This window comes from Neltuma alba, unplaced genomic scaffold (genome assembly GCF_004799145.2).
Source record: "Neltuma alba isolate B1F8T4 unplaced genomic scaffold, ASM479914v2 tig00004928_pilon, whole genome shotgun sequence".
Taxonomy (NCBI): Eukaryota; Viridiplantae; Streptophyta; class Magnoliopsida; order Fabales; family Fabaceae; genus Neltuma; species Neltuma alba.
Genome location: NW_021633912.1, coordinates 22,922 through 35,631, shown reverse-complemented (window position 1 = coordinate 35,631; position 12,710 = coordinate 22,922). Strand labels below are relative to the sequence as shown.

Here is a 12,710-nt window from a genome sequence, read left to right as displayed (position 1 = left end):
AATGGGTTTATACCATAATTTTGTTGTAAACAACCATTAACAAAATTATAAGTACGGACTAACAAGTAAATGGAAAGCTATTGACAAGTCAAAAAATGTTAGTTAACAACTAAATTTATGAGATAATATAACCTTCATATAATATCAAATTATAACAAAAGAATATAAGAAAGTTTCTCAATTTCATGTTATGTTGAGGTTATATTATCTCATAAATTTAATTGTCAACCGATATTTCTTGACCTGTTAATAGCTTCCTATTGATTTGTTAATATATACCTTTGAGCTTGTAAATGACTTTCCACAACAAAATTATGATATAAATCTATCATTCCATATAATATTAATATGCATGCTTAAGTGACAAATGATTTCAGTTTAAAGATTGTTATATAATATTCTTTTGTTATAATTTGATCTTATATAGAGATTATATTATCTCACAAATTTCGATGTCAACTAAAACTCTCGACATGTCAATAGCTTTCTATTGACTCGTTAATCCATGCTCATGAAATTGTCAATTAGAAACAAGGACAATCACCTAGTTTTTTTATATTTAAAATGTATTATTCTTAGATCACATGAGACCTTCTATTTATTTAAGATTTTAAAAGATTTTATATTAATAAATCGTGTTGTTTGGGGCGTGGATGGTTTTTAAAATGCCAACACTCTTTTGGCCACCGTACAATCAAGGAGTTTAGTTAATTTTATTAGTGCAACAATTTGTATTGGGATTAAAGTATATCTAACACTCTAAAATGTGTTTTTTTGTTTTAATGCTGCCTGCACAAAAAATATTTTAAAGTGCTAAATGCACTTTAAAAATAAAAGTAGTGGATACACACAAAAAATACTTTAATGTGCTAAATGTAGTTAAAAAAATATTTCAAGATGTTAGATATATCACAGAATATTTTAAGGTGTTAGATGCACTATAGAAAATATTTCGAGATGTTGAATGTACCTTAATGCTTTGCATTATTTTCCAATTTTTTTCCAAGTCATTTTTACCTTTAATCCCTTAAAATTATTGGGATTTTATTACTACTATTTCTAATTTTTAATATAAGATCTATTTGATTAATTTGAAAAGATTCAAAAATTATCAAATTATTTAATTATAGCATATATTACATGATCTCTCTAAAATACTTATATATATATCATTAGATCATATAAATAGGACAAATTAGTTTAAAAAAACAATAAATATTATTACTTTAAATCAATTTAATTTAATAAGTTTCCTTATCATAGGAGGATTTAGTATCGAAAAGATGCTGATGATTTCTTATTTTTGCCAGAGAAAGATCCTCATCCTGATAGAACCTGCTGGTAACAGATTATTGTTGGAATTATAAGTGAAAGTGTGAAACCCTTACTGCTATGGAAAATGCAGAGGATTATATTTAATAGCCTCTGCATGCTCAGTATTTCTGTCACAAGAAGGCCATTCCCTCTGAAGCTAGTATTCGATGCTTAGAAACAGATGAAAACAACAGAAAATAGGAAATAACTCTACCCCAGCCTGGTTATCGAGAGACCAGGTCTCCTCACTCAAAACAAAGGGGTTTGGGGGTTTCGCTCGCAAGTATGGAAGAGAGATTTCAGTGGTTGTTTGGTATCCTTAAGAAAATTGCACTTTTTATGAGAAGGCGAGAACGAGAGAATGGAGATAGAAGAAAACCCAAGGGAAAAGTAAACGGGGAGGAGGGAATAAGAATAGCGATTTTGAAATTAAATTCAGGAGCTTCGAAATAGCTGCGACGGGAGAGTTTAAGTGCAGAAGAGCCCAAATCCAAGAACATAGATCGAAGGTAATATATAGTAGTCTAGGTTTCAACATTTTTCTTATTTACTCTTGTTCCGCCAGTTAATACTCCGTTTTTTGAATTCGGACATTGAATCCCTCCTTCTTTTTTTTTTTTTTAATTGTTTTTTTTGGTCTTGTTGCGGAGATCGTTATTCTAACACCACATCTAAAGCACCAATTTTTCTTTTGGTTTTTAATATAAAAAAATTTAGGTGAGTTACGCAGATTACAAGCACCAACGTTGACAGGTATTGACGGATGAAGGCAAATAATAGGGCTGCAAGATTTAATACAAAAAAATTTAGGCGAGTTACGACAGCTATCAATCACCAATGTCGACAGGTATTGATGGATGAAGGCAAATAATAGGGCTGCAAGAATGAATTTTTTTCCGTTTTTTGTTTTTTTTGGCCAACATGGCTGTAAGAAGAATGATCCAATAACTCGACGGCATTGCTAGGTGTTGGGAAGCAACGGTTAGTAAAGTTCGGCTAAGAAGAGAGGAAGCGGAAGCAACGTAATCGCACCAATATCAATGGATAATGACGCCGAGGATCCCTTGCCGGTATTTCTGGGAATGTTGATGTTTTGTATACCCGTACTTTTTTAAGAAAGATGACGAGTTTTTTTGTTATAATATTAAGGGTATTTGAGTCTTTCGGATTTTATCAAAACGTCAGTTGAAGTCTTGAAGAGACATTTGTATGAACAATCAATGTTTCTGCAATAAATCGGTTTGCTTGGCTTTTGATCAGTTTTAGAGGTTAGAGCTGTCCTGAAAGCCCATGCTATACATAGTAGTACCATATACCTAATTCAATCAATAATCAGTACTCATATTCTTAATATAAGACCCAATTAATATTAATACTTGAAAAATTCTTAATTAAAACCTTTAATTTCAAAAAAATTGATGAAAATTATTTATTAAGAAATTGTATTAGATAATATGACCTGAATTTGAATACTGATCTTTTATACTCCTCTTGTTCTTAATATAGAATCCAATTGTTGAATTGGTTTTGATCCTAAATATAAAACCTATTTCTCATATTTATCATTTTTTTTCTAAATTATCCTTGTGAATACTCCCCCAACCATAATCAAGTAGAAGAGGAAAATAGAGTATTAAGAAAGATGATTATAGTATTTTAAGAAAAATCTGTCACATTTCTTATAGTTAACTAACTTACCTAACTTTTTTAATATAATCAAATTAGTTAAATAAATCTTGTATTAAAGACTGGAAGAGTATATAAAATTCTATAAAGTATGTGTATAAACATATCATATTCTTTGGCAGAAGACTTTTTCCACTTAAGCTCGCATCATACACAAATCATAAAAATTAAGCCTCAAATACCAATCATTTGTTTAAAGGACTAGCACGTCTACCACCAATGAGTCCAGCGACTTTATGGGCATCAATAGACTCAGACGACATTCTCAAGGTGCGCAAATTATATAGTTCTATCAAAATTTCAGTATGAAAGGTGATAATTGACCAATACCAGAAAAATGTTTCACAACCACCTAAGTTTTGTTTCCATCATAATGTCAGAAATTATCATCCAGGGTGAAGCTCAGTCAGTCATCTTCTGCGCACAGCAGAATTTGTTCCCCGCTGGGTCTCAGCACCAGCTTGGCCAACGGTCTGTTCTTCTGGCATATTCATTGCTTGGGTAATGGCATTCATAACAATAAGTCCAAGCGGGATCAAATACATCCACTGAAACAAAGAATTCGAGTTAAAATTTGGATTTAGAAAAATGAAAAGAAGGCAGATCGAAAGAAGGTTGGGGAGTCGACTTGGATCTCAACCAGCTTATACACCCTCTATTTTTAATTACAAGACAATTTTGATGGGTGTGATATTCCTAGCTACCCCCTCAGTTCTTTTCACAAGATCATTTGTCTGAACATTAAATGTCCTTTTACTAATTTTGCCGCTAATTAATTTTTCATTTTCCCTCCCTCTTTTTCTCATACTACATTCTCTTCCACTATTTATCTCATCATTAGTAATTTTCTCTCTTAGTTAGCCTTATATTAAATAAGAGCATATTTAAGATATAGATTAGTTAAAACTGTTTTATTGATACGGATAAGGTAATTTTGTTTTATAAAAAGAACAGAGGAGAGCGTCAAGTTACTCACATATTTAGCCCAGAAAGACCTCTCTGGTGGCTTCGCAACTTCACCCTCTCCATCCTCACCAACTACGTCTTCAGAAAATACGGGAGCCCTATGGAAACAAATAGTAATATAATAAAATTTGTCTAAAAAATGGTGCAACAGCTGTAATACTAAATAATAATATGAACAGTCAAATTATAGGCAGAGCTGTGCTTTCAGTTAATCCATGGGGCGCAGACTCAGATGAAATCAACTAAACATGTCAGTCGGCTAAACTGCAATTGAAGAGAGGTTTTCTCCCCTTATTTGTCCGTTAATACTCGGGTTATCACTTTTGCAGAGGAGAGCAGCTAGCTACCCGGCAAAGCTCATATATCTTTTTCTCAAGTCCTCTTTTGTTTAAATATACGAAAAATGATACAAGCTTTAATATGATGCCAAAATGATCACAAAAAGCTTTGTTAGGGCTTGGTGATGGAGATGCCCTTAGTAACGGAATTTCCAGCACGGCAAAAGGGAGATGTATAGGACAAGGAGGCAGATATCCTCCAGAGAGCATGAAGAAAATAAGTAATGATGGGACACATTTTGAGGAGGATGTTTTGAATGAGAGGGTGACATGGTCTTGGAGGAAGGAGGTTGTGTCGACCCTATGGTCAACACTGAAAGGAACATCACTGGAGTTAACAGAAGATGGTGTGAACAGAGAAACGAAAGAGATAGGAGACTGAAACTATGGGACACATGAGAGGAGGTATGCATACTCTAAAATTCATCTTGTCAGAGAGAGCGAGAGTGAGAGAGGAACAAAAGAAATGTTTAAATGGAATCAAAACCATGGTTTTAAAACTGTTTTACGAAGTAAATATGTAGAAGAGTTTATTTCGATTTGTAGAAAAATGCTTTTAAAAAGCAATTTTAATAGTACCAAACACTCCCAAAGCCTCCATATGCCATTGAGAATAAGCTTGATTGTCAAGTTACTTGGACGGAAGATCAGATTTAGAACATTGAATCAATATTTCCACAAATGCTGGTGAAGAATGGAATTTTTTTTTAAAATAAAATTTAAAAAAGTAGACACTAACACCTTGAGATTACAAACAAGATTAAAATCATGATTTCCCATTCACAAACAATTTTTCATGATTTCCCATTCACAAAATGAGCCCGAAGGGCAGTCTGTGGTTAATTTTTTATCATTACTTAATGTGTGAACGGATGCTGGAGTCTAATTCAATGTCAGCTACCGATAATGCTTTGGCATGGATTAGAGTCTCGGATTCTTCGCTGAAGTATTATGATAAAAGAGTGTTGTGGTAATATTGGAAACATAATTGGCTCAATGGCGAAGGCAGATATGTCCACCTCACCGCATATATGAGGAAGGTTTGATAGAATTGGTGTTCAGGTGGACCTAACAAAAGCTTTAATTGCCGTTCTATATCTTTTAAACGATAGCATTAGGTTGGATATGAAGGTTGCATCTATTATGCTAAACAGATAATTTTGAAACCATCAATACAAGAACTTATACCTCGGTGCTTGTTCACTGTTCCTCAATACTGTGTGAGACCTGAAAGACCACCTTGCAGGCTAAAGCAACATGAAAGGAATGCATGCGATTAGCTTTTTCAACAGAAAATCAGGTACTCAAAAAATGAAGCCTGCATTTGAAATAATGCCATTTAAGCTTTCCCAGCCCAGTTACTTTCCAAAAAGTTGGAGAGATGGCGTTACATTGAACACGCAGATATGGCATGTCGAAATGACATGTCTAGACAGTCACCTGCTACTCTGCCAGTTTTGGATTTAATCATAATTCTAATTAGAAGTCTCATATCACATGATTACTCGGATTTGCACAAAAAGAGAATTTCAGTTAGGTCCCTTTAATTCCAATAAGGTCCCTCAGATTAGAGAAGTTTTATTTGAGTCCCAAGAGATTTTAATGAAATTAAAAATTAATGAATACCACTCCTCCTCCGTGCTAAAACCCATTTTGTAGTATAAATCGCACTACAAAATGGGTTTTACATTTAAGACCAAAGGTATGCATACTACACAGTAGATTTTATGTTTAGGACCAGAGATGGTATTTACTAAAGTGCGCTTCCTCTTTTTCCCCTCAACAATCCTCCCTCCACCACAGCCATCGATGCTGGAGCCACGAAGTTTCATTGTTATAATTAGGAATGAGAGAGATGGAATAGAAAGGGAGAGGAGGAGAAATACAATAGATAGGAGTATCCTATTCATAGGCTTAGACAAGTCAGGTATCTCACGGCTAAGCTAATTCCAAACTGTTTCCACCTAACATTTACATTTTATAATTATTATATAACACAACCATCAGAGTCACCATTGATGACGGCTTGAGCTCTATGGCAAATGGCCTGGCATATCAAAAGCAACGAAGTTGGGATCTGAACCTTCAACGTGGTTGTGAATCCTAAAACAGCCACTGGTCAACCGTAGTTCTGTCATCTATCCTTAAGTGACAGAGCTCCAACTGCCACCAACTGTGGTGAAGCTACAATGGCTGCCTACAGCTGTGATAGAGGCATTTAGTAAATGTACTTTAATTTTTTATTTCATTAAAGTTCCTTGAGACTTAAATGAAATTTCCCTAGTCTAAGGAACCCAACCAAAATTCTCCATAAACAATAATTATACCTAGGGCAAAAACAAATAATAACCAGTATCCTAGACTCCTTGTACAAACATAATTTTTGGTTGATCATGGATGGGGATACCAAGAACATCAATCTTAAGGTAAATTCTTTACAGAACTGGGTAAAAAGCATATCAAACTCACCAGCCTCAGTTGTCGGGGATAAGGGCATTCCCCAGGGGCACCATAATTGACAGCCACAATGCTAAGGCCTTCCTGTAATAGAAAAATTAAAAGAGTGAGATCTTAGATGAATGAAGTGATACATGGAAAAATGCAAAGATAAAACTGTAAGATAACTTAATTTATTTTACACATGCCGTATACAATACAGATAAAACAAAAATAGAACTGAGACACATATCTGGCACAATAATTACCCGTACTACCTATTACTTACAATCTTAGCCTGAAAGAATACGCAATTGACAGTAACAGAGAAATGGTGGAAATAGGAACGTTGAATGTTATTGGATCACTCACTTCGGGTAATGTTGCAACAAGATACTTTCTTGCTCAGCAGTGAACTACATAATTGTCATTCTCAGGATTTGGATGATTCTAAAATAACTGGCAGTGCTCAGGGGTTTGTCGTTGTTGTAAATAAATTGACCTGGAAAGATACCACTACAGGTTCCTCTTGGTACTAGGATATTCTTGTATATTTGTTTCTTTCTTTGGGCCTATAAATAAAGGCGTCTATCACCCTTGCGACATCATCAGAATTCCTTCAAGGAAAATTACTCTTTACCTCATTTTTCTGATAATTCATTCTCCACCACACTCATTTTTCCCATCGATAATTAATTCAATAGGATATATCTCATCATTCAAACAGAAATTGTGGAAACAAGGGTTCATGTTACTAGTACTTCTTCCCTCAGTGAAACCCTGCTGTGGTACTATAGACTAAGATATCCCAACTTCTAAATTAATACTCACACCTACCCACCCAATGGAATAAGGCTTGTAGTAGTAGTACTAGTTGTTTAATACTCACACCTATGTAAACCTATGCTGTCATGCGTGTCAACATTCCAAGCATACTAGGAGTTCCTGTCCTTCACACAATCACACTGACACGGTAGCGAGAAGTCTTCAGTTTACTTCTCTTGATTAATTCCTTCAATCTTCTCTCAACTAATCTTCACACCTTGAGCCACTCACCATGGCAACTTAACACGCTAGTGCTTGGGTCTTGTATTGCTTTTAACTTGCAATCAAACAACGATTTTAATTAACTTGTGCAATTAGCACTTACTCTTAATGAGCATTAATTTCTTGCAGAAACAAATAACTTAATTAAACATTAACATAACCAAAAATTGCAGCAATCCTAATGAGATTTCATGCCACAAATGAAACACCAAAACCTTAGCAGCAGTAAGTTTTGTGTTTCGAAAGTGCTAAGGAAAACTACAAACTCAGGAACTCCATGAAATATCACTGTCACAAAATTGGTCCTAAATAGATGTTAAAAAGGTATAATGTCCCTTTCTAGGTATTGAGAACCAGATTTGATATGCTACTTATTGTGCCAAATTGTATACGATTAGGGCTGCAGATATAATTTGCAATTATTCTCCATTAATTCTTTGTCTTGTACATATGACTATAAAATGAAAACTTGGCAACTTTCCTCAATCTATCACGGTACTAGAGCCTTGGTCCTGATCTCTTTCTAGGGTTGTGCCTCATTCTAACCCTCCTTTATCTTTTAAAACCCTAAACTTGCCTTAGGGTAAAGGGTCAGAATCTTGCGCTATATCAACTGATCAACAGGATTATATCATCACAAAGGTAATTCAGAATGTCTTTGTCCCAAAAGATCCTTGAAAAATTTTACAATCACCAGAATAGATTCTATTTACTGAAAAACAAATTACTAGAAGCAGATAAAAGAGTTACGCCCCCCAAAAAAAAAAAAAAAAAAGAGTGCAGAAAGAGAAGAAGGATACTAATATGGTCATAAATTATAATTAACGACTAGTTTCACTTAGGTTAAACTGATTGTGTCGATTATTTATGTCATAATCTTACAGATGCATAAGCACATGTCAAGCTAATTTCAAACATACTTGACCTTACAATTCATGACTCGCAATTTAGCAATCAGCCTTCTGAATCACTATATGCAGTGAATTGACAAGCATGCAAATTAGTGCCACATTATTTTTATCACTAAATTGATAGATACAGATACATAATCAAACTGTCGAGTCTATTTTCTGCTGCCCCAAGTAAGGGTGTTCAAAGGTTTGGTTAGGTCAAGTTTTGGACAAAACATCGATCAGTTTGCATAGCATTGGGACTTGATCGGTTTTTAAGTGAAGTCGGTTTGGTTCATCTTTTTATTGGTTATGATCGGTTTAGATCAAGTTTCAATTTTCTTAACATGTTGAGGCCAAAATTACGTTATCATTTTCCCCCATTTTCCCGTCTTTTTGCAGTATTCATTTATAAGAAGTTTGGTCATTATTAAGAAAACATTTCATTATGAATTTGCACATATTTGGACGCCTTCCATAATTAATAAGAATGTAGATGACTAGGGAAAGAACATGGAATAAGAATTCTCTCGGATCATTCAAAGAAGAGAACAAGTCTTCTTAAAGGAGTGGTAGCAACAGCCTAGCAACTCAATACTGAAAACGAGGGAGAAAAGTCAGGAGAGAACAAAGCATATAATCACAAATAACCAATAATGACAATTTCATCATGCACCAAAATCTGAATAGCAAGTGTGAGAAACTATCTTTTCATGAACTAAAACATTAGTGCACTATAAACAATGTAATTTATAATAAAAATGAAAATTACCATGTGTATTACAAAATTCTCCTCCAAACCTTCCCCTGTGAGACATCGCTGGATTCAGAAAGAAAGAATAACTACTTCAATCAAGTAAAATACTCACAATGACCCTTGCAACGCCAAGTAAATGAGGTAAGAACAAAAAGAGTGAAATATGTGGTGGCCATGAAACTAAATCAAGCATGTGAACAAGAAAAGGCTAAGAAAGAATTAAAAGAGAATCAAACTAATATTAATACCATACGATAATGGTACTAGAAGCTTCAAGCAATGATGGTACCTAGAATCATTATCTAGCGAATGAAATACAATACCAAAAGGGTTCAAACAGACAGAATAACTGAGATTAAATTCAAAGAATAAATCAGACATAAAAAAATCAAATGAGCAGTTAGCAGCGGAAAAAACCACACCAGCTAAAAAGCAATCCAGCCAGGCAAATGATTTAGAAATTTCAAATTCACAAGAACCTGATTCATAATTTCATACTTACAGCCTTCACTGAGGATATAATATAGTCCCTACCAGGAGGACTCAAAACATTGGACGGCAGTCTTATCTGATAGAAATCATCTTCTTGCAACAGCTTCTGTCATAGGTGTCAAAACTTTATGTTGAGCTGATACAGCATAAATAATAGATAAATAGATAGAAGGAAAATAAATGCTTACTTCAAAGTTCTTCTGCTCAATTTTATTGAAAGAATTTCTTGAAAACCGCAGCTTCGTGAGTGTCTGAAAGATCAAAGTTGCATTTCAGACCAAAAGCACAAATGGAGCAGCCGTACATCCAAGGGCCATTGAAGTGTTGGGCAAAACAACTGGACACGACAATGGTTATGGGCCCTATAAACCAAATGTCCTCATAGGTCCAAAATAGTGCGCACACATTGACAATTCCCAAAGTAACTCTGTTGAAGATCGTAGATTTCTGAATAATTCGCTGTACTATTTACTAAATAGCATTTTACATGATTTATAGGATGGGGGAATATTCCTAATTATTGTAGAGCTGACTTGGTTTCACTAAACAGCTCCTAGAATCATGGGATAGGATAATAATCAGATATGGTCAGATTTTATCTCAATCTCACCGTTACAGCATTTATGGTTAAATGATCCTGAAAGATTAGGGTTAAATACTGGTTCATGGGCTACTAGTAGCTGGCCCACTTTCCTACAAAGATTGCCCCTTTAGTGGTCACATTACCATGACTCTAATCTAGAGGGATTCACCATTTGTTCATTATCTATCTTTTATTATATAATCCTAGATTACTGAATCTGTTAATTATGTGATATTCTGTTAGGATAGGGGATTTTATTGTTTCAAATTTGAATAATCCTAGATTACCAGATCTAGGGCGCACCAGCTAGAGGAATTCAGTCTTACTATGGGTACTGTTTTGCATGAATATTGGGTAAGAAGCAACATGTAGTTCATGAGTGTGGTTGGTTCATGAATAAGCCCCAAGAAGAGCATATGGAAGTCATATACAGAATCTTGAGATATTTAAAAATAACACCTGGAAAGGCCTACTCCTTGAGATAGGGAATTGAAATCTTTACAAATGCAGATTGGACGGGATCAACTATTGATCAAAGATCCACCATTGGCTGTTGTGCCAATGTTTAACAAGCAGCCAGTATTAACTAGAAACAGTGCAGAAGTTGAGTACAAAGCCTTATCATCAGGCGTTTGTGAAGGAACGTAAATACTTAGGCTATTTAAGAAATTGAAAATTGAAACTCTTGGCACCGATGGAGAAATGGCGTAACAAGGCAAGAATTGAGAATGTGAATAATCCCGTTCATCATGATGATTGATATGAACTTCATAAAGGAAAAGATTGAAGCAGGGATAGCTGATTTGTCCAAGTGACCTCTCAATCTCAAAGTTGCTAGCCTTTTCACTGGTGTTCTATTGAACTACTTTGCAACAAGTTCTGGATGATCAATATCTATTTACGAGCTTGAGGGCCGTGATGGAGATTGAATCTATCATTTATTTTTCTGTCTTAATTGTATCTTATTTTATGCGTTTCCTCTTATAATATTTTGGTTTCCTTCTCAGGTTAGTTTGCAATCGGTGGTAACAACTTGCCTATGTAATGCACATCTACTTCAGAATAACATGGGTTTGAGATCCCTCACTCTACTCTTAGCTCACAATCCCAAAAGTGAAAAATTATAGACTATTTCATATGCTGGACTACGTTCCGGCAGAGTTCTTAGACTCCTAGTTTCTTCCCTCTTGTCAAGCCATCAACTGAAGCGGCAACAGTAATGTTGCAGATGTCGTGCAGCATGAGAATTGTAACTAGGTGCGCATTAATAAAATTGTTTCTCAACAACGACCATTACCAACCAACCTGGCCGCCGTGATTCCATATCTTCAGGCGAGCAGAAAAATCGCCAGCGCCAGAGAATTGGGAGTCTCCAAAAGCGTGTTCGAGATTGAACTGGATCTTGGAGTCTGATCCGGATTCGGAAAACCTCTTCCGCGAGGTGGTAGTAGCGGTGGGAGGCGGCGATTGAGGCCGACCGAGTCCTCCCTCGAGACCAAATTCTTCATCGTCGATAAGAAGCTCATCGGATTCGAAAGCCAGCGATGAAGCAAGCAAGAGACACCCAGTGAATGCTAAAATCAACTGGATTATACCCATCTTGTTGGCTCGATAATTTCAGATGCAGTTCACGCGGCCCCGGTGCCCTTTTCGCCACCCCACCGTTATATATCAGTCCCAAAAAAAAAAAAAAAAAAGGGAGAATGACAACCTTCTTTATTTGACATTCTCCCAAGAAAAACCCACTAGTAAAAAAAAAAAAATTATTAAAAAGTCTTAAAAATTTCAGATGTTTTATAATTATTTTCTTTTCTTGATATTTGATTATAATTCTTTTTTTTTTAATCTTCCCATTTTACTTTTGCTAACCAAAACAACATAGGAATGTTAATTACAAATATCTTAAAAAAAGTGTTCCAACCTTTTTGTCAACTTTCTCCTCAGATGGAGAAAAGTTATGAACAATATCGTAATTATTATTTACAAATCATGTACACTTTGCTTTAAACTAGTCCAAGACCTTAAATCGCCAGAATCCCCCTCCCAATATGGGTCAAGCTAGTTGTGTCAGCGAATATCACCCCTTTTTTTTCACTGAGGATCGGGCCTTAAAAATTGTAAATTTCTAGCATAAAAAGAATTCGTAATATATATTCTTTTAATGAGATTCTTAAATCAATATCTCCAACAAACAAAATTAT

At 34.9% G+C, this 12,710-nt stretch overlaps 1 protein-coding gene across 1 annotated transcript; it reads right to left on the bottom strand.

Annotated features, from left to right (window-relative positions):
- Positions 1 to 3,080: 3,080 nt before the first annotated feature.
- On the bottom strand, positions 3,081 to 12,174 carry LOC114746229 (ER membrane protein complex subunit 10). Its single transcript, XM_028934454.1, has 8 exons — positions 11,815 to 12,174; positions 10,115 to 10,177; positions 9,937 to 10,032; positions 9,450 to 9,497; positions 6,774 to 6,845; positions 5,493 to 5,551; positions 3,977 to 4,064; positions 3,081 to 3,548 (listed from the first exon to the last, which is right to left on the bottom strand). The coding sequence occupies exons 1-8, from the start codon at positions 12,106 to 12,108 to the stop codon at positions 3,411 to 3,413; spliced, it is 858 nt and encodes a 285-aa protein (XP_028790287.1). The 5' UTR covers positions 12,109 to 12,174; the 3' UTR covers positions 3,081 to 3,410.
- Positions 12,175 to 12,710: the final 536 nt, after the last annotated feature.